This window comes from Elaeis guineensis, chromosome 5 (assembly GCF_000442705.2).
Source record: "Elaeis guineensis isolate ETL-2024a chromosome 5, EG11, whole genome shotgun sequence".
NCBI classification, from domain to species: Eukaryota; Viridiplantae; Streptophyta; class Magnoliopsida; order Arecales; family Arecaceae; genus Elaeis; species Elaeis guineensis.
In genome coordinates this window covers 108,503,873-108,530,196 of record NC_025997.2, presented here as the reverse complement: position 1 = coordinate 108,530,196, position 26,324 = coordinate 108,503,873, and the positions used below count along the sequence as shown (strand labels likewise).

Below are 26,324 nucleotides of genomic sequence, written 5' to 3'. Positions count from 1 at the left end.
TCCTATAGTGAACCAACTATCATCAATATCTACTACAAGGGCTCATGGAGATCCATGTTTATATGTCAGTCAAATGCCAGTAGCCTCACTGCGAGCAGTAGTACCATCTCAGATCAAAAGACTAGTCACACAACTACGGTATCGAGACAATCACTGATGATTGAATAGAAATCCAAATGATCTCTGGTATGGTCACATTCAGTACTAATTGTTCTCTAAAACTATCCGCACTCATTGTCCAATGACTCTACACTGTAAATCAGAAACTCATCTATTTCGAAGGAAGCGATCCGTGCGTCAGTCTATTCGGATCAATCACCATCCTCATGATGATCCTATGATCGAGAGTATTTAGGAATCAAATACATATCTCTAATTCTCAATACTTTGAGAATATATTTTGAAACTAATTCCATGGATGATTCAAGGACACATCACACTTGAATGAATTTATCTTTTTATTGATCAAATCAATATATTAAGTACAAAATTGTGTCTTAAAGTTATTACAATGTATCAGTCATATTGACTTCTAAGATATATATCTAACAAATGATCCATTAGATGATGACTTAGTCATTGTTATTGATGAAAGAACATGGGCTAGAGTGGGTGGTGATGGAACAATAATTGGTACATCATTTGTTCATACTTCTGTAAGACAAGATGATAGTTACTTATTAGGTGTTAGTAAGGATGATTAAATATCCAGATTGTTAATACTTGAAAAAGTGAAGAAAAGAATTATAATTTTTATATTTTTTCTTACTATTATATTTGTAATCAAACATCTCAATGGTAGTGATGATGATAATTTTATTGAATTTAGCTTATCTTTCTTATATTTTAAACTTATAAATTTCATTTATCCATTTTTCTTGTAATAGTAAATTTGTTATCTTCTAATTTTAATACTAAATCATTTACAAATTTGATATTAATTTTTTTTCTTTTATATAAGCCATTTTATATATAATTTTGTTATAGGATATCTAGATATATTTGTCATACCATATAAATATCTAGCTAAAATACCTGCACGATGTATGAATAGTTATTTTAGCCAACAACTTACTATTCCAGTAGAGTCCGACAGTAGCTCATGAAAATAACCAAATATATTAGATAGCAACCATTCACAACAAGCATACAATCAATAACACACTCAAAGTATTAAACATCAAGCCCAAACAAGTACTATAGTTCCATTGTCCACATATCAACCAACTAAAATAAATTTTGATATAAATTATATTTTATTTAGATCCATTGTTTAAACTTTTAAATACTAACAATTTTCAACATGTCATTACATAACCTAACTTATGTCTATATATGAGATATTGAATATAATATATACATAACAGGAAGAGGGGATGAGGGCCTATATGATGTGTTAATTTGTGAAAGTCCAATGAGTATATGATTATTGATGTAAATGAATCAGGCTAGTCCATAGAAAAAAATATAGTAAAATATACTAAGTTCTTAGGCATAATTACTCGAAGAGATAATCTGCTTCACTTACATATACAAATTGTAGAGTAGTACCATTAAATCTAAAGGAGAAGATATGGCTAGTATGTTACATATTTCTAATTATTTTTTTAACATAATCTATATTTTAGTTCAAATTGTGTTTATTTTTGTTATTATATATGTTGTAGACTAAGGTCTAAATTGATCCGATATTCAAAGTTTGGAGCATATCTTCTCTTTCCACAAAGTGGAAAGATCGAAAAAAAATGAACTTAAGCAATATTACTTTGATACACATGAGAGTGATGAGGAGAAGAGGAATGCTGTATGCACTAATCTGAGAGTTTTTCAAGGTCAATGGCATACATATTTATAATTTTTCCTCTCAAATCAAGCGAAGGTAATTATAAAATAGTGTATATATTTATTAATGGATTATATATATGTAATTAATTTTTAAAATTTTATCATTCATAAAAGAAACATACTGAGACAAGTAGGAACAATTATACAATGCAAAAAATGATGCATGCTACAGGAGTCAAAAACTTTGCTACAATTAGTCATGAAAAGATACTTCAAATTTCTTATGAATTATTTGACATACTAATATATCGATTGTACTAATACAATATTTATTATTTATAGGCATAGAAGAGGTCTGATGGCTTGCATCCTACAAGAGCTGAGCTTTTTATGTTAACACATTAACATAAAGATCCAAGACCTATGAATAAGGAGCAGCAGAAATTATTATTTGTGAATCTTATGAATATGTTGTAGATTTGTTATCATTGTATTCAATGAATCATTATTAAATCGATGTGTTATATATTGTAGCAACAGCTTCATGAATGCATAGCAGTTAGACAAACACCTAAATACAATGAAGTATGAGAGTATTTTTGATGATGTTTACTTGAAAATTTTTGGACATAAGAGAATGAACGAGTTTGTATGGTAGGAAAGAGTGTAGCACCTAGTGATATATGAGGCACAACAAATCATTTTGAGTATATGAGGAATGCTACATAGGATAAAGAAAAGGTTTAGAAAGTGGAGAAAAAGTTATGCACTATAACTCAAAAGAATATTAATTGGAGGATAAATATTTTTAAGTATAATTCGAGCAATCTTTGATGCAATAAATTATAGAGAACTTACAAAAGTAGCATCATTAAGAGCCCAAATATGATGGGATGAATGCCCCATCATTTCATTCTACACAAGTACACAGCAATGGAATCAAATATAAAAATTATTCTAAATCTGAAAATAATATTTTATCTTTTATTTGAAAATTTTGTATAGGTAAATGATGTGTGTAGTGATCATGAGGGCTCACCATTACATCCAATTGGCTCATCATTATCAAGTCAGTTTATTCCGACACATTAGATAATATTTAATTGATAAATATTTATGGATAATTTTATAATAAATATAACTATGATTGTTTTCTATGATTTGATGTAAGAATCAAGATAAGATTCATAATATAAAAAAAATTATCTAATAGCATTATAAGAGAATTAATATAGTTTAGTTGTACTATTATTCTTAAGATCTATAATTTACATTATAATCACATTCATATTATCCTGTTACTAACTTACTATTGTCATTATCCTATAATTTATTTTTTTCTGCTATTGTTTTTCATAAACTTAAATTACATGCTGACCTCTTATAAAAATATTTAATTTACTTGCATAGTTTTAATAGTCTCTTCTTCTTTTCTAGTTTCTATAAAAAATATTTGAATCATTATCTAAAGATTCAATTTAAGTATGTTTCATAGTTAGTAGGGATTAATATATTAATTTTTTGATTGATTGATTGTTGAAACTTGATTTTATTACTTACTATTTTAAATTATATATTTTAGAGTTGACTATTCATGCTTGTTAAGGAACCATCAATTTATATTCTTTATTTAATTATAGAAGAATCAGGATAAAAGAAAAAGATCCCAACTAGCTCAAATCATCAAAGTAAACTAATCATCCTCTACTACTTATTTAAATTTATTAGATATGATTTAATTATATTTTTGATATTTATTTACTTGAAATTTATAAATATTGATAAATTTAAAACTCTATTATAGGAAGGAGATAATATTATCTTGAAGAGTTTTAGATGGCTATATACAATTGAGGTGGCATGTGGAACTTTTATAAGTAAGATGATAGGAAGTACTATTTAGAGATTGAATATTGGGAGATCTATATTAGTATTGTAAGGGTGCAAAGTAAACATCTAAATAGGATTGATGGACCATAGAAAGTGATTGGCTATACTATTGGATTTACGGTTGCATGGCCTTCTACTTTTATACGTCTTGCAATTTATTATTATTTTTTAATTAACTTTTATTATATTTTACATATTATGGACTTATGAGCTAATTATGATTTTTTTTTTTGCAAATTGAACTTACTAATAAATGATGTGTATGCCTCTTACTGATTATATACTTTTTTATTTTGTATAACTAGGACAAGAGAGATTTTTTTTTGTTAAATCCTTGAGGGATATTTCTATTATTTTACTTAAGAGAGCTAAAAATTGATCATTTTTTTTATATTAAAAGTTTTTCTTTTGAAAACTGTTTTTTTACTTATGGGGTAATAAATTTTAGTCATTTGTAAAAGTTAAATTCAGTATTTTGATTACTTAATTCATGTTAATTTATTTTTAGTATATCATATGGCTTTAAGAGATAATAACTGCCATAAAAGATTATCCTTAGCAATTAAAACTGCAGCCAAATTATTCTTCAGTAGTTATAATCATGGCTAAAATATTATCTCTAACATTCATAAATATGGTAAAAAAATTATTTTTATTAATCAAAACTGCTGTTGAAATATTATTTCTGACGATCAGAACTATTGCTGAAATATTATCCCCAACGATCCTAATCGTTGCCAATATATTATCCCCAGTGGTCATAAATGCTACAGTAAATTTATTCCTAACAATCATTACTACTATTAAAATATTATTCTCGATGATTAGAACCATTACTAAAATATTATCTCAAGTGATCATAACTGCTGGTAAAAGATTACTTTCATCAGTCAGAATTGTTATTGAAAGTTTATTTCCAGTAGTCAAAATCGTTACTAAAAGTGTATTCCTAGTAACCATTAAAAATTATTGACAGTAGATTTTGATCGATGGTGAAAGTTTCTACGATGAAAAATAAATATTAATAAATTTTAAAAAAAATTATTACGAAATATTACTTTTTCCAGTGATTGTATAAAGTATCGTTGTGGAAAACAATGATGACCATTTACCAATGGCATAGTAGCAGTAAAAAAAAATCATTGATAAAGATTTTTTCGGTGGTTGTTCCTATTTGCACCAATAGTTTTGACTGCTACTATATCTCCTATTTCTTGTAGTAGATCTTCCTTATTTGTTGAAGCGTCTGGATTGAAAGAAACCAACGAATCTTTTATTTCGAAGCAAATTATCTCACAAAAATCTTCCAACAATATTCTTTTTTACTTGAAAGCTAGATCTGTACAAACTATCACAAAATAGTGAAGGGTCTAGTTACTGGAGAAAATTCACTTGGACCATAAGATATAAAAAAACTCTAATTTACATGCATGAGAATGCTCACATGGTCTTATGCATAAGCTAGAATTTTTCTACTACTATTCAGGCTCACATGCCATTAGCAAACTCAGCCATCATATGCATGAGAACCCAGTAAATATCCTCCATTGTATATAACTTATATATTCAATAAACAAATAGCTAACACCTCTCTTTACATCTTTACATCATATATATATATATATATATATATGTGTGTGTGTGTGTGTGTGTGTGTGTGTGTGTGTGTGTGTGTCTTCTAGGATTATCATATATAATCCTATAACTTATAAGATTATCAAGGATAATCAAGGATGCTCATGTTCAACTTGGTTTGAAAATGAAATTATGCTCAAAATAACAATAAACAAATCAAGCTTGATCTCAAAGTTCGACCTTAAAATTATATATAATCATATATATAACTTATAGGATTATCAAGGATAATCAATTATGCTTATGTTCAGCTTGGTTTGAAAATGAAATTATGCTCAAAATAATGATAAACAAATCAAGCTTGATCTCAAAGTTTAACTTTAAAATTAATATCAAATTGAGTTTGAACAAATTTCAAATTGATCGAAGCTGACTTAGATTACACCCTTAGGTGAATGAAGTAATGAGGGAGAAATAGTATTTGATTATTTATCAATAAATGAGATGATAAAGAAAGATATATTTTGACAATGGTGTAGCAAGAATTGTGATTGATGAATTGATTAAAGATTAAAAGTTATGTTGTAATTGCACTCCATCAATTTTGAGTACTGAGTGACTTCTTTTATAATATTGTACAATTAAATTCAGATCTAAAATAAACTACTTGTTATAAAGATTAGAATGGTACAACTTAATTAATAAAGAGAAGTTGGAAAGGTTCTATGATGTTAAAGTTTTAAATTTAAACTTGATTTGGATTTAAATTTGATTTATACCCTCTTTCATATCCTCCCTAATAAAACAGAGAGAAAGTTATTGCAATCTAAAAGTAGAAGAGAAGAGATTCTTTTTTAAATGAAATAAAAATCAATATTAACTTGTTCCATATAAAGGGTGAAAAAGATTAAAATAGCAATGAGATAATTAATAGTGAGATAATTACACCACATAGTTGATGGATTAAGATGAAGACATTAAGTTCGTGAAAGTTATATTAGATACATAATAATTTAGCCAAAATAAGAGCAAGTCCATGATGCCTGAACTCAATTCTATACCTTTTATAAAAATAAAGTTGCCTTCCACCTACTTCATTAGATAATGAAATAGGTATATCTATTTGCTTTGAAAGAATGAACATAAAAATATAATAAGAATATAATAATATAATATATAAGTAGTGAAGAAGGAATAGACAAAAAGTGATCGGATAAGAGAGAGCATCTATCTAAAAAGCTTCAAATTTGAAATTTTACCTTCTCTTTTATTAATGTTAGAACTTGCAACTATGGTTTACTCCTTAAAACTCCAAGAGATAGATTGGTTCTAGATGTATGTGTATACATACATACATACATACATACATACATACATACATACATACATATATATATATATATTAGCTATAGAGTATAAGATTTACACTGTATAAGACTTATACAAAGTGTTTATATTTGACTCGATGATCTAATGTAAATAATAGTTTTTATCTTCTCGATGTTATCATGGTATTGAGCCTCTTCTTCACTGAAATAGAATTAAGTCCTCCAAACTCAATCTCAACAAGAACTTTGTTGACTTATAGATTTAGAGGTTCTTTTTTTTTTAACTTTTGATTTCATTTTTATGAAATTAAAATCTAGTATATATTATTCAGCCTTTATGTCTTGAATCTGAGTTAGTTTGTGGATCGGATACACAAGTTATTTATTCTCTATTTAATAGGATCATCAAAAATTAATCTTAGTTTATCAGTTTTATTCAACTTCCTCACAACATCGATCCTTGTATACTCTATTTTCTTTATTGGAAGTTGCTTACCATCTATTTGAACTTTTATCGTTTTAGATTATTTTTATTTTTTCTATATCTTTTTGATACTTGAAAAAAAATAACATGAGAACTAAAGTATTACAAGAGACATGTGTGATTACTTAAATGGTTCGGCAACAATTGGATCTTAAAAAGATGTAGTAGTCATATGGAATGATAATTATTTTTACAATTGGCCCAATCTATATCTAATAATAAGTTTTAAGGGACATAGATGGCGCTTAGTGAAGAAACAATCCATGAACTATGAACTGGAGCATCCTTGAGATAGAAATAAAATTGCATATACTTGCATAATCGAAATACTTTTTTAGCATGTAAAAAATGATTTATATTTTCTTAAAAAATTATCAATTTAAATTTTATTGAACTATGATAGTTCTAACCATATCAATATATCTTTATTTTTCTTTTTCTTGGGTATCCTATGTTATATTTGCTTGTTATAATACTTGATTTTTTTTTCCTTAAAAGTTATCCTTTAACCACAATGGCAATGGTACAAATAAATAGGTAAATAAATTTTTGGTGTTGTTAATTGAAGATATCAAATGATTTATGATAGTTGACTTCAAAAATAATATGTTATTATAAATAATAAAATATAAATATAAAATTTTTAACTCAATAGTGAAAAATCTATTCTACAACCAAAAATATCTCATAGAAACTATTATTTATTTTATATTTTATCTTTTTTTTGACTTATCGCCTTGTAGCGAATTACTTATTCAAGTTATTCACTATACAAAGTTAATTATTTGTCATCCTAAATCCTAGATAATATGTTTTTCTAATAACAAAATTATTTCATGAAGATAAAGATTGATAATTGTATGCCAATAGTCAATTAATAAATGAATCAAATAATAAAATGGTATATGTAAGAAAATCATGAATTTTACTTATAATTCATTTTATCTTAGACTTCAATGTACAACAAAAAAAATAAAACTCTTTTCATTTAAAAGTTGAGCAATTAATCATATAGAAAAGATATTATATCCATGTGTTAAAGTCTTGGAATTACTAATATATCAGACCATAAATAGCATATTGAACAATATGTATTATCGTTGATCGCATGTGAATGGCAACTTAACCATAATTTTCTTAGAGTATGGCAAACAACCTTATTTAGTCATATCTTTAAAAGAAAATAAAATTTAATATAAAAATAATGTTTTATACCAATATGTCACGTACCATAAAATAAGGTAGCTTAGATATGCTTTATTTTCATTATTTGTTATATAAACGACCATTTTTTATGTAAAAGAATTTGGCATTTGATTGAGCTTAGATTAGTTAGACTAGTTTTTACCAATTGGGGACTTGAACTTCTTCATTTAAGAATATTTAGCCTAAAATCCTACTTTCTTATTGTTATAGCAAATATCCTATCTTGAAATCTGGTATAATTAAAAGCTTAATTGAGCTTATCCTATAATATATAGTTATTAATTACTCTATCATACTTGTTAATGGTAAAGTTGGTAAAATCTATAAATACTAATGTTAGAGACTTAGGAATATAAATTGTAAAGTGGTCATACTTCATCTAAAAGAAAACTTGATTTAGCAACTCTTTCCATAAGACATGGATGTGAAAAAGCAAAATCCTAGATAAGCTTCATGATCCAGATTTTTATTAATAGAAATCTATTAGCTCATTTATGAAAATGGGACATTGCACAATGAATAACCAACCATCTTTGATCTAACTAATATACATAATGGTTGGTGAATATTTCGTCACTCAATGTGCATAAGGATCCAAGAAATATTTAATAATAAAATAATAATTCATTAGTAATTTTTTTTCCAACACCATCTTTATGCATGTACAATATAACTGGATAGTCAAAAGTCTAAACTCAACAAAATGAATAAAATTAAACTAACTTGGGCCCCAAAGAAAAGGATCAACAAAATCCTGCCCACTTCCATCTATTTCTGTTTTCCTTGTCTAACAAGTATCAACTAATTGCCTCCACCTTTAAGCTGGTTATTGGATACTTTTAAGTTTCAACACATCATCTTACCCTAATTTATAAAATAACATAAAGAAATTCTTTGTCTGCCATCCCCAAAGGAGAAAAAATGCATCCATCTAATCATATTGGATCACATATCATAATTAATAATGGGATAGATATTTAATGCTGTTCCATTTTTTTTCTCAAATTTTTTTCTGATGAAAATATCTTTTCTTTCTATAGAACAAAGAATAAATAGTATTATTATTTTTTAATATTTTATATGACTTCTTATAAGTATATATGATATTCTGAACAATATATATAACTTTCTGTATCTTTATATGATATAATGTTGGTTATTATGACCTTCTGATACCTTATATAATTTTTTGTAAATATATATGATATCATGAACAATATGTTTGACTTTATAAGATGTCAAATATATTATTCAGGATGTCATATATATTCACAAAAAGTCATATAAGGCATCAGAAAATTATAATAATCATGAAAAATCATATATATTATTCAAAAAATTATATATATTATTCAAAATATCATATATATTCATAGAAAGTCATATATATTACTTAAAATATTATATATATTCATCAAAAGTTATATAAAATATTAAAAAATAATATATATTATTCAAAATATCATATATATATTTATAAAAAATCGTATATATTATTTAGAATATCATATATATTCACAGAAAGTCATACAAAGTATCAAAAAATTATAATAACTAATAGGATATCGTATCAAGATACAGAAAGTCATATATATTAATCAGGATGTCATATATATTCACATGAAGTCATATAAGATATCAAAAAATAATAATACTATTCTTTCTTTATTTCATGAAGTGAGAGAGTATTTTCGTTAGAAAAAATTTTAGAAAAAAGCTAAGCAATCTGTTCCATTATTAATTGTATTACATGGTTCAATATGATTGGATGGTGTACCTTTTCTCCACCGAGGGATGGTGGACAAAGAATTGCTTAATAATATGACATCGCTCAAAAAAAAAATTTCATATACTGCAATCAATATTAAAAAAATACACCATTCCATCTAATTGAGCCACATAGGCATCGCTTTCCAACACGCATTTAATGCTTATAGTTCTATTTTTTTTTGTTTGAAATTTTGAATAATGAAAATATTCCTCATCTTCTGAAAAAATTATGATATTATTCAGTCAAATTATGACTTTCTGCACAGAATGTCATAATTTTTTTTCAAAAATCATAAAGAAGAAAAAATATTTTTATCATTTAAAAATTAAGAGAGGAGTATTTTTATTATTTAAAAATTTAATTTTTAAATGATGAAAATATCTCTCCTTTCTTTATGACATCCTGGTCAGTCATAATTTAACTATAGGATGTTATAATATGATCACAGGATGTCATAATTTTTTTTAAAAGAGGAGGAGTATTTTCATTATTCAAAATTTCAAATAAAAATGTGAAACTATAAACATTAAATGTGCATTGAAAAGTGATAGTTACATGTCTAATCAGATGAGATGATGTATTTTTTTTACATCAGGTGTAGTGTATAAAAAATTTCTCCACCACATCCTGTTGATGACACCTTCAAGCTTCTTGGCCCAATTACTAGTCCAATGGGTGCACGAGAAGTTCTTTGTGTACTACAGGCAGTGTAGAAAATTCGACGTGGAGCACACCACCTTGTCCGATTGATCCACGTAGCCATCGCTTTTCAATGTATATTTAATACCAGCAAGTCAGCTTTTTCGTTTAAAAATTTTGTATGACAAAAATATCCTTCTTAAAAATTATGTCATCTCTTCTTAAAAATTATGATATCACTTCATAAAAATTATGACACCTCTGTAGAAAATGCTAAATTGAAGCGGGGTGTCATAATTTTTGTGAAGAGATGTCATAATTTTTAAGAAAAAATATCATAATACTGCTCGAAAAAAAAATAATGAATATATGCGAAAACAGTATTATGAAATTCATTCTTAAAAATTATGATATCCCTTCATAAAAATTTATGACACTCGCTTCAATTTAGCATTTTATACAGAAAATAAAAGAGTATTATAATTTTTTAAAAAAATATCATAATTTTTTAAAAAATATTTTTATCATATAAAATTTTTAAATAAAAAAATTGATCTGCTGATATTAAATACGTGGAAACAATATTATGACACCTCTTCTTAAATATAGAGGAAAAAATAATAAAATATATATGGAAACAATATTATGATATTTTTTTATAAAAATTATATTTTTTTTATAAAAATTATGATATCTCACTTCAATTTAATATTTATGCAGAAAATGGGGTGTGTTATAATTTTTAAAAAATATCATAATTTTTTTAAAAAATATTTTATTATATAAAATTTTTAAATAAAAAAATTGACCTGTTAATATTAAATACGCAAGGGATGGCCACGCGAGCCAATCGGGACAAGACGGGGCGCTGGACGCCGGATTTCCTACAACGCCTGCGGTGCACAAAGAATTTCTAATGGGCGCACAGTTACCATTCCATCGGACTGGGCTTTAAAGAACTGAATCAAAGACGTAAACCCTAGGTGGAAATAAAACCCTTCTCCCTTCGTTCCCGTTACTCCTCGCGCCGGCTTCCTCCAGACCTCCCAGCCAGCCAATCCATCCCCAATTCTTTTGCCCTCCGCCATGGACGACATCTGCGAGGGGAAGGACTTCTCCTTCCCTCGCCAGGAGGAGCGTATCCTCCAGTGGTGGAAGGAGGTCGCCGCCTTCGAGACCCAGCTGAAGCGGACCGAGTCCATGCCCGAGTACATCTTCTACGACGGACCCCCATTCGCCACCGGCCTCCCCCACTATGGCCACATCCTCGCCGGCACCATCAAGGACGTCGTCACCCGCTACCAGTCCATGGCCGGCCACCACGTCACCCGCCGCTTCGGCTGGGACTGCCACGGCCTCCCGGTTGAGTTCGAGATCGACACCAAGCTCGGCATCCGCACCCGCGACGACGTCCTCTCCATGGGCATCGATAAATATAACGAGGAGTGCCGCAGCATCGTCACCAGGTACGTCAAAGAGTGGGAGGATATCATCACCAGGACCGGGCGGTGGATCGACTTCAAGAATGATTACAAGACCATGGATCCGTGGTTCATGGAGAGCGTCTGGTGGGTCTTTAAACAGCTTCATGATAAGGATCTCGTCTACCGAGGGTTCAAAGTAAGAAAAAGAAGACCTTTTAATGCTTTGTGTAATATTTGTCGACTTGGTTGTTATCGTCTGTCTCATTTTCATGCAGGTTATGCCCTACAGCACTGGCTGCAAGACTCCACTTTCTAATTTTGAAGCTGGTTTGAACTATAAGGTGAACCAAGTCCCTTCTTCTTGTTTTGTTTGTTCACATTGTTTCCGTATTTTTCCTGTCGTCTAAACTTCCTTGGTTCATAGGATGTGCCGGATCCTGCTATCACGGTGTCTTTTCCTATAGTTGGTGATCCAGACAATGCGGCTCTAGTTGCATGGACAACGACTCCATGGACACTTCCCAGCAATCTTGCTCTCTGTGTCAATGCCAATTTTGTCTATGTGAAGGTTGGTTACTTCTTTTTTGGGTACTTGATGCAAAAAACATCGATATGGATTTGAAAAGATGACTTTTTGCACATGCGCATTCCTGGTGCATATGTTTGACTAATCAGAGCATTTCCTATGAAACCAAGGTTAAGTGATGAATTGATTCTAAAGTACTTGTGACCATGCCAAGTTCACATAGCAAAAGGTGCTTAATATTTATTGAGGTTGTGAAAAAAAACCTAGGAGGGACTAATCAGTGGGCCTCCTGTATGTCCTAGGCAGGTTCCGGGGGGATTAGGCAGATGACTGGGGAGAGAAGGCCTAGAAGGCTGCAGAAAAATACTTGCTCAGATGACTGGGGAGAGAAGGCGTAGAAGGCTGTAAAAAAATACATGCTATGTTTATATTACTGAATATGCTCTAAATAAACTTATTTCTAATCATATAAAGCACATTATATCCGTTTTTCACATTCAAAACAGTCCATATATCATCAAATCTCAGAAAAGCTAACAAAACATTGATGAAACAAATTGATAACACTATTAACATTGATATTAAGATTTATAGTATAGATGCATAATGCTATAACTACAAGCAAATAGCAATCAAGCATACAAGACAAAATGTATAGTACCAAGTCCAGATAAGCCAACACAAAATGAATATAGATCATAATCATGATTGAAAAAAGACTTAGGTTATAGTAGTTGGGAAAACACATGCCACAAAATAGGATGTCAGTTAACCATCATCAAATACAACCAAAGGGTCTAAACATAAGTATATAATCAAAACCAACAGGTCCAAAATATCTATAGAAAATAATGGTCATCACCAATCCTCCAAGTGGATTTTCTTCTCATCTTCCTTCATCCAGTTTATGGAAGTTGGTTCCTTGCTACCAACCTAAGGATCATCCCTTAGAATCCTCTTCTTCTTCTTCCTTTTTTTTTAATATGCTCCTCTGCCTTTTCGTGTTTCACTTTCTATAGCAAATTCCCCTCTTCAATCATTGGAACTGGTTGCCAAGATGAGGAAGATGCATCTTTTCCTCTTTCACTCCTAATAGCAATTATAGATGTACATGATCTTCTAGAGTGCCTGGCATTTTAAAGTGTACTTGAAGACAAGGTTGTTAATAAGCCTAGGAGGGGCTAGTCGACAATGGCCTAGGTAGGTGCTAGGTGACTAGGCGGCCATGGGAAGAAACAGCCTACAAAGTTATAAAAAATGCATGCTATTTTTCTGTTCAAATTCAAAACAGTCCATATATCATCAAATCTTAAAAAAGCTGAGAAAACATGAATTAAATCATGAAGGTTGTTTGACATTGAAAATAATATTAATATAGCTTTATATAGGTACATAATATTATAACTAGTAGCAACTAGGAATCAACCATGTAAGATAATATCAAATATAAATAAATCAACGTAAAATGTATATAGATCATAGTCATGATTCTGAAAAGATGGTCAAGTTAGTTGGTAAAAAACACATGCCACACTACAATACTGCAAACCGACACAAAATAAACTAAAAGGTCAAAAACATGAGTATACAATCAAAATCAAGAGGTGCAAAATGTCTATATAAAATATGCTTGTTGCCTACAACAGCAACCAGCAGGTTGCTACATACTGGGCTTGCTGGCCAAAAAAGTTTGCTGCCTACAACAGCAACAGCACTAAGCCGCAGCTTGCTGCCTGCAGGGTCTGTTGGCAAAAAAAAAAAAAAAAGAAAAAAAAAAAGAAAAAAGAAGAAGAATTATAGCAATGTAGTAAAAATTGTAGTCCTATAGTCAATTAGACTGCTAGTATGCAGGAAAAGAAGATGAAGTAGCAGTTGTGAGCATGTAATTTTGAATGCCCTTGCTGGCATAATAAAACAGCAAACAATGATTTGGATGGGGGGTCATGCAATAGAAGAAGGATGAGCTGGGATAAGTGAAACAGAGGAACAGCACTAGGCGGCCATGGGAAGAAACAGCCTACGAAGTTATAAAAAATGCATGCTATTTTTCTATTCAAATTCAAAACAGTCCATATATCATCAAATCTTAAAAAAGCTGAGAAAACGTGAATTAAATCATGAACTTGTTTGACATTGAAAATAATATTAATATAGCTTTATATAGGTACATAATATTATAACTACTAGCAACTAGGAATCAACCATGTGAGATAAAATATAAGATAATATCAAATATAAATAAATCAACATAAAATGAATATAGATCATAGTCATGATTCTGAAAAGATGGTCAAGTTAGTTGGTGAAAAACACATGCCACACTACAATACTGCAAACTGACACAAAATAAACTAAAAGGTCAAAAACATGAGTATACAATTAAAAATCAAGAGGTGCAAAATATCTATATAAAATGTAAGATAATATCAAATATAAATAAATCAACATAAAATGAATATAGATCATAGTCATGATTCTGAAAAAATGGTCAAGTTAGTTGGTAAAAAACACATGCCACACTAGAATACTGCAAACCGACACAAAATAAACTAAAAGGTCAAAAACATGAGTATACAATCAAAATCAAGAGATGCAAAATGTCTATATAAAATATGCTTGTTGCCTACAACAGCAACCAGCAGGTTGCTACATACTGGGCATGCTGGCCAAAAAGTTTTGCTGCCTACAACAGCAACAGCACTAAGCCGCAGCTTGCTGCCTGCAGGGTCTGTTGGCACCAAAAAAAAAAAAAAAACAGAAGAATTATAGTAATGTAGTAAAAATTGTAGTCCTATAGTCAATTAGACAGCTAGTATGCAGGAAAAGAAGATGAAGTAGCAGTTGCGAGCATGTAATATTGAATGCCCTTGCTGGCATAATAAAACAGCAAACAATGATTTGGATGGCGGGTCATGCAATAGAAGGAGGAGCTGGGATAAGTGAAACAGAGGAACAATCTGTGCTGGGATAAGTAAAACAATAAACAAAGATGAAAAGGAAGAAGGATATAAACAAACAGATAGAAAAGGCAGTCAGAGCAGCAGCACAAGAGGAAGAATGGGAGGAAGAAGAAGAAGAATAGGAAGAAGAAGAAAGGATATGATGAAAGAGGATGAATGGAGGAATGGAAGGAGCAGGGGCAGTGGAAGGAGGAGGAGGAGGAGAAGAGAGAGAATAGGACAAACAGATAGAAAGGGCATTGGGAGCATTAGAACAAGAAGAAGAATAGGGGGAGGTAGAAGAAGATGATGAAAGAGGACAGATGGAAGACTGGGGGGAGCAGCAGCAAGAGGTGGAGGAGAGGAACAAACAGATAGAAAGGGTACTAGGAGCAACAGCACGCGGAGAAGAAGAGGAGGAAGAAGAAGATGATGATGAAAGAGAACATATGGAAGATGGAGGTGCAGCAGTAATAAGAGGAGGAGGAGGAGGAAGAAGAAGAAGAAACAGAATAATAGCATCAGACATATACAAATGGAACTGGGAGCCGCAGGACAAAGAAGAATGGGAAAAGTATGGAGAAGAAAGAAGCTTGGGTTGCTCCTGTGATTTATCCACAATTGCATGAGTCGGTGTTACTCGTTGCTGATTGGGTTGGTGGCTGTAGTGGGGATATGAAGAGTCAAACAATGAAAGAAGCTAATAGAAAAGAGCGTGCATTGTTGGAACAATTGGGAAGTGAGTTGGGCATTTGAAGTGGTTTGGGAAGTGAATCAACTAGTAAATGCACCTACACATGCACCTTTAACAACACTGCTTGAAGCATCCAAAATTTCATCAATTTTTGCCCATGTGAGCCCATCCTGTGCATCATCATTAGAAACTAGGTGTGTGCATGGTTCGGGTTTGGTATAAGGACATTTTTGAAATCGAACTGACCAAAATTGGTTTCCTAAAACCAAAACCAAAGCCGAACCAATCTCATGGGAAAACTGATTCAAACCGACCTAAAAGAATCGGTTTGGTTGAATTCAGGTTATTGGATTGAATAAACTCTGTGTATAGACAAAAAAGGAAATTTATTGACCGTGAAACAAATATTCTCCAGGGAAATGGATTACCTCAGGCTTGCTGATGGCCAATGCTAGGAACATGGCGACTAGCTTCATTGGCTTGATCACACCACTGACATTGCTCACCACCTCAATCCACTAGTTGAGCAATTGGAATGCACTAGAGAACAAAATCCAACCCAATTTTACAAAAGTAACCTATCATCAGAAAGGTCAAGAAATTCCTAAAAAATTACATTAGGAAAACAAATCAATCCATCAGACAAACAAATTGAATAATCAGAGAACCAAAGGCTCAAATCAAACGTCATCTTTGAGCATATGAAGCAGCATGGTCTTCCTAGCATTATCAAGCCTGAGGAGCAAGATCTTGTCCGCCTTCTGCTAGAGCTCGAGTGAGGCTAGCATGCTGCAGAACCAATCTATGAGGAACATATCTATGAGAGCCTCGATTCACCCTTAATATGATCAGATTGGTTGAGATCTCGTTGGAATCTGGCTGCAGGAGATTGAATCCACTGATCTTTGGTTGCGCTTCTTCCTAGAGATGATAGGATCCAAGGATCATCGAGCGTAGTAGTCTTTGGATCATCTGGGACTTGCCATGGGACAGGCCAAGGTGCAGGAGGTTGAGTTGCTCGAGAAGGAGCAGTTTATGGCTGTGTGTCGCCACCTTGTAGGCCGTGGCTGTGCAGCTAAGGTTGCAAATGGATCGGGTTGACCTGTGAGCTGACTTGATCCAACACGCTTAGAACCGATCCAAATCGCTTTAAAGGACCCCAGGGGCTGGGTTGGGTTGGGATCTAAACTTAGGCCTGTTCAATTTTCTGGATCGGGTCTTAGTTTATTGAAGACTTGATCCGACCTGACTCATTTGATTTCTGGATCAATATTTCATCTTTTGATTTGGGACCCGAGCAGAACCGAACCTAGTGTATCAGTCATTGATAAACTTAACACTGCACTTCAATTATTCAGCACGATGAAAGCAATGCTAATTGTGACATGGGAGGACGAGCATTATGGTGAAGAATATAAGACACAAGGGAAGTGGCAGCAAATGGTGGCCCTGTGACAAGCAAAAAACCAATGTATTTATCCATAGCAAGGGAACTACCATGGGAATAGATGCCTGCCATGAACTGATTGGATCTTCACCATCTCAGTGTGAGGTCTCAATTCTTATCATGTATGGCTTTAGAGAATGGAACTCATCACAGTTTGTCTCATAGCTATGGAGAGTAGAATGTCTTGTAGCCATCAGGAGCAAGTGGTGGGCTCCATTTGGAAACAAGGGAAAAAATCTATATCTTCAATGTTGTTGGCTTAGTCAATGCTTGTTTAATGTCATAACTTTGTGGTACAAGTTATGGCCTGATTTACCACCAAGTAACAAATGTGAGACCATTCAGGTTCGTACTCGTTTTTTGGTTCGTTCATTATCATCAAGAAATGAGTAAGAATTGAGGATCTCAAAAGCAAATGAGGTTAATGTTACTCATCTCATGCTCATCTTGTTTGTATCTTCATTTATTATTTTTTTTTGATTCTCTTATTTGTTATTGCTGGTCCATCATTGAAGTAGTAACTCTTGTTTGAACACATTGCAATGTAGCTAGGACCCAAAGCTGGCCCAAACCAGACCTGAACTGGACCCAAACTAGACCTAATCTGGGATTAAATTGTTTGGGTTGGAGCCAGGTTATACGTGGACCCAATTCGACCCAAATAACTTGTTAGGTCAAGAATTTTAACATGGATCTGACTCGATCGGAGCTGATCTTTTATCGGATTGGGTTTGGATCCAACATTAGGACCCGATCAAGGAATTAGGTTGGGTTGGGGTCACTCATAACCCAGTCTGACCCTATCCATTTGCATCTCTACGTGTAGCTCCCGATGATCTCGGCATGAATGATGATCACATCGAATCCATCATCCTAGACCTCCATTGCTACTGCTCCTCTCTATTTAAACCAAAGGGGATGGATAGCTGAGGGACAAGCGTGAGCACGGCCATGAAGCCACGAAGGGTGGAAGGGGGTAGTCTCTTTTTTTTTTTTAAATTTTTGTGGATGGGTGGTTAGGGTTGAAATGAAGTGAACCACATCATATAAATATCTCAATTTTGACGATTGATGGCTGTTGATGTTTTATCAGAATGATATGATCTAAAAGGGCCGAAGGGTGCCGGTTCCATTTAGTTCCACATCGACCATTTACACGAAACTTCCTCCCTTTAAAATAAAATCCTCACAAGAGAGGGCCAACCGAGTGGGTTATGCTGTTGGGCCATGCAGGGTTGGTTTGGGTGTGATTGGCACATCAGGCTGGCTTATCCATTTCTAGTTGCGTAACATATATATGGGTTGGTTTTGTTTAAGTCGGTTTTTTGGACATTTGAACTGAAACTGAACCCCTTTTTATTGTTTCCAAACAATTTCACACTGAAACCAGACTGAATGTGGGAAAACCTGATCCAAACCGAACCGAAAAGATCAGTTTAGGTTTGTGGCTCAACTGGTGTTTTGCACACCCCTACCAAAAACACATTCTTTCTTCAAATCAGGTATTGAAACAGCCACTTGTTATGCCAATCCAGGTCATCTGAACAAATAGGGTCAAAAGTCCTGTTTGTTTTTTTTTCTTTCCCTGAGTTGATCCTGAAGCTTTTGATTGTTAGCAAAACAAGATTGCTCAACTTTTTTTTTTTGGGCTCAAAGTTATTTCTTTTCTTTGTATTTATCTAGATTCAGAAAAAATCAGCAACATAGATACTACCTAAAAATAGAACATGCAGAACTTCTATTTATTAATACACTCATAATTTAATATTCAAAAACTAAACAATTTGCTATCATACCACAACCTGTCCGCATATGGCTGTTGCCTTTTGTAGTGGATTCTCTTCTTGTCAATTTGCTAGAATAGACTTCACCTTTTGCCAAAATGTTTTATGCCTACTGAGGTTGTCATAAATAGCGCACATTTTTGTAAGCCATCAACTGAGTTCCCCTCATGTTGACAAAGATCTTATGGTTTGTTTTTGTTTGATTTTGGTAATTAAATACATAAATTTCTGTCTAGTGTCCGTAGGTCTCGGACAGGAACTCTTGATATGATGTACCTGATTTATTAACAGTGTAAGGACAGAGAGGAGGTTGTACCTGGCCATTTGGAATGAAATTTGTACCCTCAATGTGATTTACTGACAACAGATTTAAGCTGTGAATGCAGAATTTCATTTGCATATTGGATGTCTGAATCTTGCAGATCTTTCTGTCTTGTGGATCTTTCGAGACCTTCGTTGTTAGATGTAAAGGTTGAGAAGTTAGGTATAATCATTCTGAGAGGAGGTCAGTTTTACAATAGTGAGATTTTGAGTTTGTTGCATATGATTTCCTAGACTAGCCATTTCGGATTATACTGTCTGATGACCATTATGTAGGTTTCTAGCACATGCCTCTTTATTTAGTAGTCATTATTGGTCACAAACCTATGTTTGCATAATGTGACACACCAGCTCATCTGTCTTTGGCAGAAACTAGAGATTTGACACACCATCCTATCATTTCATGTGACTTTCGTATGAAAATCCAGTATATGAGATTATCTTTTTTGAATGGATAAACAAACATCAGTTTGTTGAGAAAGGAAAATTTTGGGATGAGTGGTGAAGAGGTTAGCAGAACTAAGAAGAAAGAACAAAAAAGCAGAATCCTCTGCAAAAGGATACTTTGACTTCTTAACTTCAATAATATTTTCAAATCCAGATTCCAGATGTAAGGCAGAGCAAACCTATTAAACAACATACAACTAATCTGTCTTTATGACCTGTGCAATTCGATCAACTCATGACCTGTGCTTAAAAACCATATCATATACTCTAAATTGATCTTTTGTTGTTATCCAAGACCAAAGCAAATACATAGATGGATATAGATGAGCTATATGTCCTCACCCATGACATGCACTGATGGAGTATAAATTGTTGCTAGTTTTTTGCAATACAGTAATGAGCCCATTTGAATATGATGCTCATCTGGAATATGATGTATGGCTGTATTCTTATTTTTTTTCCTTCATTTTTAAATTGCTTTCTGAAGGTTGTTCTTATGTATGACATTTAGCATATGCAACTTAGCTTTCTTTTACTCGGCTTAAAATGTCATATTGTTGAGTCCACTATGATACCTTTTATATTATCTTCCATGTGCTTTTCACGGCATCCTTTTCTCTTGGGATCTCACGTCACCTTAAAATCATCAGGTTCGTGACAAGTTTTCTGGAGCAGTCTATATTGTTGCGGAGTCTCGATTATCAGAGTTGCCCAAAAGGAAATCAAAAGCAGATGGACTAGTTGCATCCATGCAAGATTTAAAACTCTCAAACTCTAAGAGTAAAGGAACCAAGGATGTGAAAGCTAAGAGTATACCGGACACTGGGCCATATGAACTGCTTGAGAAAATTGCTGGCTCTTCCCTGGTGGGCTCTAGGTACACATCTGTTTGTGTTCTCGTATCAAGGATCCTGTGTGAATAATCATAATATTATCTTGCATATCAGTATCTTTTTGTTCATTCATTCTTTTATTTGTTGAAGATCAATTTACTTGATATGAAAATGAGACTACAGTTGGAGAAAAAATAATTCTGAAGGTTGAAGGAGAAGAACCCATGTAAACGTAAAGCTCTGATAGGACAAGTAACCTCATCACCCCTCTACTCATTATAGTTACCCATTCATGTTGATCTGTCACAAATTGGAAATGACATAGCTAGTGGCATCTTCCAATGCCAAAATTGTTAACAAACGAATCTTTGTTCATGCTATCTAGAGGATGAACAGAAATTTTAATTTAGTGTAAGAATAACTTACTCTCAGAAGAAGCTACACACCGTTGAGGGGTTGACCTTTGATTTCATGCTGCTATGAACCTCGTAGCACTCATGGTGAGTGATATATGCATGTTGAGAAAGGGACATTCAGCCCTCCTGAGATTTTCTCGTCTCTTTCCCTGAGGATATTATGTTCTTCTAAATATAACCATGACTACTCATCACAAATCTTTGAAGGCCAAATTATTGAAAAAAATGCATAATATGTGCTGTGCATCCTATAACTCAACTACCCAATTGTGTTTCTCTGCAAGCTCCTTGTTAGTGAACAAGATGGAAAGCACTGTTTTTTTCACTGCATCATCCCACAAATCTTGTTTATTTATTTTTGAAGTAATTCTACTTTGCAATAGAGAGCATAATTTGAATTTGTCATGTGCTAGAACAGAGAATGTGGCAAGACTGATTTTCTTGAAGTGATCCTTTTCTATAAAAAATAGCGGGACCTTTTCAAACTTGTGAATCATTTACAAAATTTCAATGACAGAATCCTGATCTTTCTTTCTTTAGTATCTGCTAGCAGACAAGCTTTTCATTTAGTAGTGTGTCACATAATATTTGCCCCTTTTAGTTATTAAATCTTACCAAGACATGTTGCATGGGTGTCAATGTCAATCTTCCATAATATATTTGACATGAAAAAATCTTTAGAAATTTGATACTAATGCATTTCTGAACTTATAAACTATAACTATTTGCATATGGATGTGTGTATACTGTTCAATAATTGGAACAGTTGCTGTTGGACTCAAATGTTTGACAACTAGGAGCAATGCTACATCTGAGACTGCTAACAAGAAATTGTAGCATCTACATGGATTATGTTGCCATTGTATGATACTATTAAGTGTCAATGAGCATTTGGTGAGTTAAATCGTCTCAAGAGTTTGATGCTTCAAGAGAACCAAAAGTGGAGTGTGTCAGCCAGCATGTTTGATAAATTTATATAATATTTAAGCATGATCTACTTGCAAGAATGTTACTTAAATAAACTAATATGCAAATATCTCTTTTTGTAGCTTAAACAAATTTACATTTGTTTTCAGAGCACTTGTTCTATTTGTATGATAATAAATCATTAAAGTTCATCTCTTTAAACATAATAAGATAATGTATGATTTCCTAAATAAATTTATGATTCTATCATCCCTTTTTATCATCAACAAAGTAGTATATTGACTTACTAAGATTTTTTTAATGCAGATATAAGCCACTGTTTGATTATTTCTTAGAGTTTTCAGAAACAGCATTCCAGGTGGTTGCAGACAATTATGTTACTGATGATAGTGGAACTGGTGTTGTCCATTGTGCTCCTGCATTTGGTGAAGACGATTATCGTGTTTGCATTGCTTCGGGTGTAATTCAAAAGGTTAGATCCTTGGGCATTTATGGTACGCATCTTGTATGTAAGAGTTCATGAGATCGTTTACTATCTATTGGAGCATGCATGTTAGTGAACAAAAAACATTTACCAGACATTTTATGCCTTGTATTAGATTATCATTATGGGCATCCCTATCCCTCTCTCTCTGTCTGTACATACACACGCGTGTACGTATGCATGTCTATATGAATGCAGACAAAAAGATATACACAGATTATCTATTCATGCATGCATATATGTCCGTACATGATATTCATGTGTGCACCTTGGTATATACATATATAAATATATTTATGTGTCTCTGTGTGCATGCTTGTATATATCTTTTACGTTCAAGGATTGACTTAAATGTTTCTTAAGGCATAACTAGCATGCCTCAGGTGTAAAAATGCATACCTCAGGTGTAAAAATGCATATTTGCTCATCCATCCAGAATGTTCATTGGAATCCATGCATCTCCAAATATATATGTCCCAAAGTCAAGTGGTTTGGAGACAATAAACTGGATTAAAACAGGTCATCAATCCTGTCATTGAATATTGCCTATTTTTTAACCATCACTTGGTTTTGACTAGACGATATATAGTTTTGATTCTTTTGAAGTTTTCAGAATGTTGTTGAATGTTGTTTGCCATGGGAAGTATGGATTGGATAGCTAGCCATGCACATCTGACTTGAGAGTAAGCATGTAAAAATATGCCTTGAATAAATTTGCTGTAGAATGTTGAGCTTTGAAAGGAAAGAAGACTTAGGGGTATGGTATTTTGTACTAGCCCGAACTGGCCGGTACATCCTGTACTGTACCGTACCAGCGGAGAACCAGCACGGTTCAGGTTGGTTTTTCGGTACATGGTCCGAACCGGACTGTACCGGTCGGTTCAGATGGTACAGGCCCGAACCGTGCGAAATCGGATGGTTCAGTCTGGTTCGGTGTGGCACGGATCCGGTTCGGTACGGTTCAGCGCGGTTTTTTTTTTTAATAGTGATGGGTGGGAATTTTTTTGATTTTTTTAATGTCGGTATGGATCGGTATGGTATGGTATGATACCATACCGTACCATATCGAGCAGGAACCAATATGGGTCTCGGTACCAGTTCTTGGAACCTTGCTTAGGGGTTCTGATACAATTATTCTTCAGACATTCTGTATGTTGTTGCGTAGGGTACTTAATCTGTGTCTGATTCTTTTCCACATCAACATCTAGTGTTGAATGATACTCATGGAGGCCTCCTCAAAGGTCTTGGCTAGAAGCTGGGATTCTACCTGCAATATGATATTCATATGCTAATTTTACACCCAAGAAGTATTTTTCAGCTTCTGTGATTGGATTTTGTCATCTTTGCTTTGCCCATGGATGAGAAAGTCTGTGGATTGGTATAGTACCATTACTACCATTTCTGTTCCAACACGAAATTGGCACTTGTATGGGTGCCAAAACATTGAAACCATCAGCTTTTGATGGCATGTACTGGCTGACTGATCCATTCTGGTGTATATTGACTGTAATAATGTAATCAGTAAATATTTATTCTCAATATTTTTGATGATGTCACTTTCATTTTGTACCGTTGGTACCAGTACTGTACGGTTCCAATGAAAAAACGGCACAGGTTATGGTACCAATGTTTAAACCTAAGCTTTGCCCTTGCTAAGATTTATAATGCTTTTTGACAGTGGGTAACACATCACTTGGTTCCTTCCTTTTTTCCCCCTTCTTTTCTTTCTTGCACGGAAGGTAAACAATTACATGGTAGTTACATACTTACATTGGTCATGGGGAAGTGGTGTGGCACCTGAATAGTAGCAGGCTAGCAGCAACCTTAAGTAGCTGAACAGGAAAATTGCCCAGCTGGTCTGCCTTGTCTCAATGGGCTAACCATATTTGGAGAGTCAATCAACAAGAAATGGACTTCCCATGAGCATGACTGACTTTTAACCTTTGAACTTTGAAGGTTGCCACAAGAGACTACTGAAGTTAGCAATAATGGTATTTGGGGTGGTGGGATACCCATAATAAGCCTTGATGTACCTAACTACAGCGCACTTCTCCCTGCAGTTCCTTGGCCTTGATGTCATTCATGGCACCTTTTCAATCCATGCAGCATTAGAGACGGGAGAGCAACCAACGACAATGCTCAAGCTGTCAAGTTCCTGTATAATATGGCTTAGACCATCACACTGATCTTGGGGATTCCAGGCACCATCCAACTTAGGGTGCGTGATAATCTACAGTTCCATCTGTAAAAGCTAAGGATAGGGTAACACTGTAAGAGGCAACAAGCACCAGCATGTCCTAGCATGTTGCGTTGTTCTGTTCTAGTCCTACCCTCAGGGAACTCACATGCTACTTGGCAATGATCCTAGCCAGCCTTATAAAAGATGATGGGAGTTCATCTTGCCTTGGTCTAAGTGCTTATACCGTACCTTTTGGACCATTCAGACAAAACAGCACATCATGGTTGTGGAAAGGTCAGAAAGGGACAAGTTTCAAAGAAGGCATCTCTGCAGCAAAAGGCATAGCAGCCCAACATCCAAGAGGATGCTGCATTTGTGACTGTTTGCCTCCCCTAATAGGGCATTGAACAAACGGAAGGAGAGTTTGGTAACCTTTCTTTCAGGGCTTCCTATAAAACGTCACTCGCTCTTTATTTTCTTGTTGAACACCATTCTAAACTTTCACATTTCCTATTCTTATCAGTCTGCATCATATCATTTGCAGTGTGGCTTCTACAACTAACATCTGTTAAAGATCTGACTCAACTCTCGGCACTTTATTTTATCAATAAGGTCGAAGATAGATCTAGGATAATGAAAATAGAAGATGATTTCAGAGAATGTCCTTGGCATATGTTTTGGCTGAAGTCAGTGTATTTCTTATTATATTATGAAAGGTATGTAAACTTTAATCTCCAAAGCTGTACTTCATATTTCTGAAGTAGTATTTGCTTCTCATCAGTATGTGCTTCCCAGAGAATGCACAAACCTTGTGGTTTTAGATTGAATATTAGCATTCTAATCATCTACAGATATTCTGTATGTCCAATATTTCACCATATGACCTGGAGAGTTCTTTAATTTTATATATTTAAGCTAACCTCCAATAGTTGGTTAAGGCTGGCTGGTTATAGTTATGGTATCTTGAGAGTTGTTAATTTGCTCTGAATGCATAACTGTCTTTTGCATATTGTTGACAGTTTCTGTACTAGCTTTATGTTGTAAATGAAGAAGCTAAACTTGTAAACTTTCTGTAATGAGCTGGCCATCATTCTACAAGAAAGTTTGTGAAAAACATGTTTCGATATTATCTCCAATTTTTTACAATTTGAGTTTTTATTACTATGAGAGATATATTAATGGGCATATCTTTGTGTTAGTTTTTGTTTATCCTCTTCAATTATAT

General features: G+C 33.2%; 1 protein-coding gene across 1 annotated transcript in view; it reads left to right on the top strand.

Annotated features, from left to right (window-relative positions):
- The first annotated feature begins 11,544 nt into the window (after positions 1 to 11,544).
- The window catches only part of LOC105045400 (isoleucine--tRNA ligase, cytoplasmic), a 45,971-nt gene continuing 31,191 nt past the window's right edge, over positions 11,545 to 26,324 (top strand). The window contains exons 1-5 of the mRNA XM_010923667.4: positions 11,545 to 12,298; positions 12,378 to 12,443; positions 12,527 to 12,670; positions 20,911 to 21,137; positions 22,743 to 22,908. Of these exons, the coding sequence (XP_010921969.1) occupies positions 11,765 to 12,298; positions 12,378 to 12,443; positions 12,527 to 12,670; positions 20,911 to 21,137; positions 22,743 to 22,908 (1,137 nt within the window). The 5' untranslated portion in view covers positions 11,545 to 11,764. The remainder of the gene's footprint in view (positions 12,299 to 12,377; positions 12,444 to 12,526; positions 12,671 to 20,910; positions 21,138 to 22,742; positions 22,909 to 26,324) is intronic.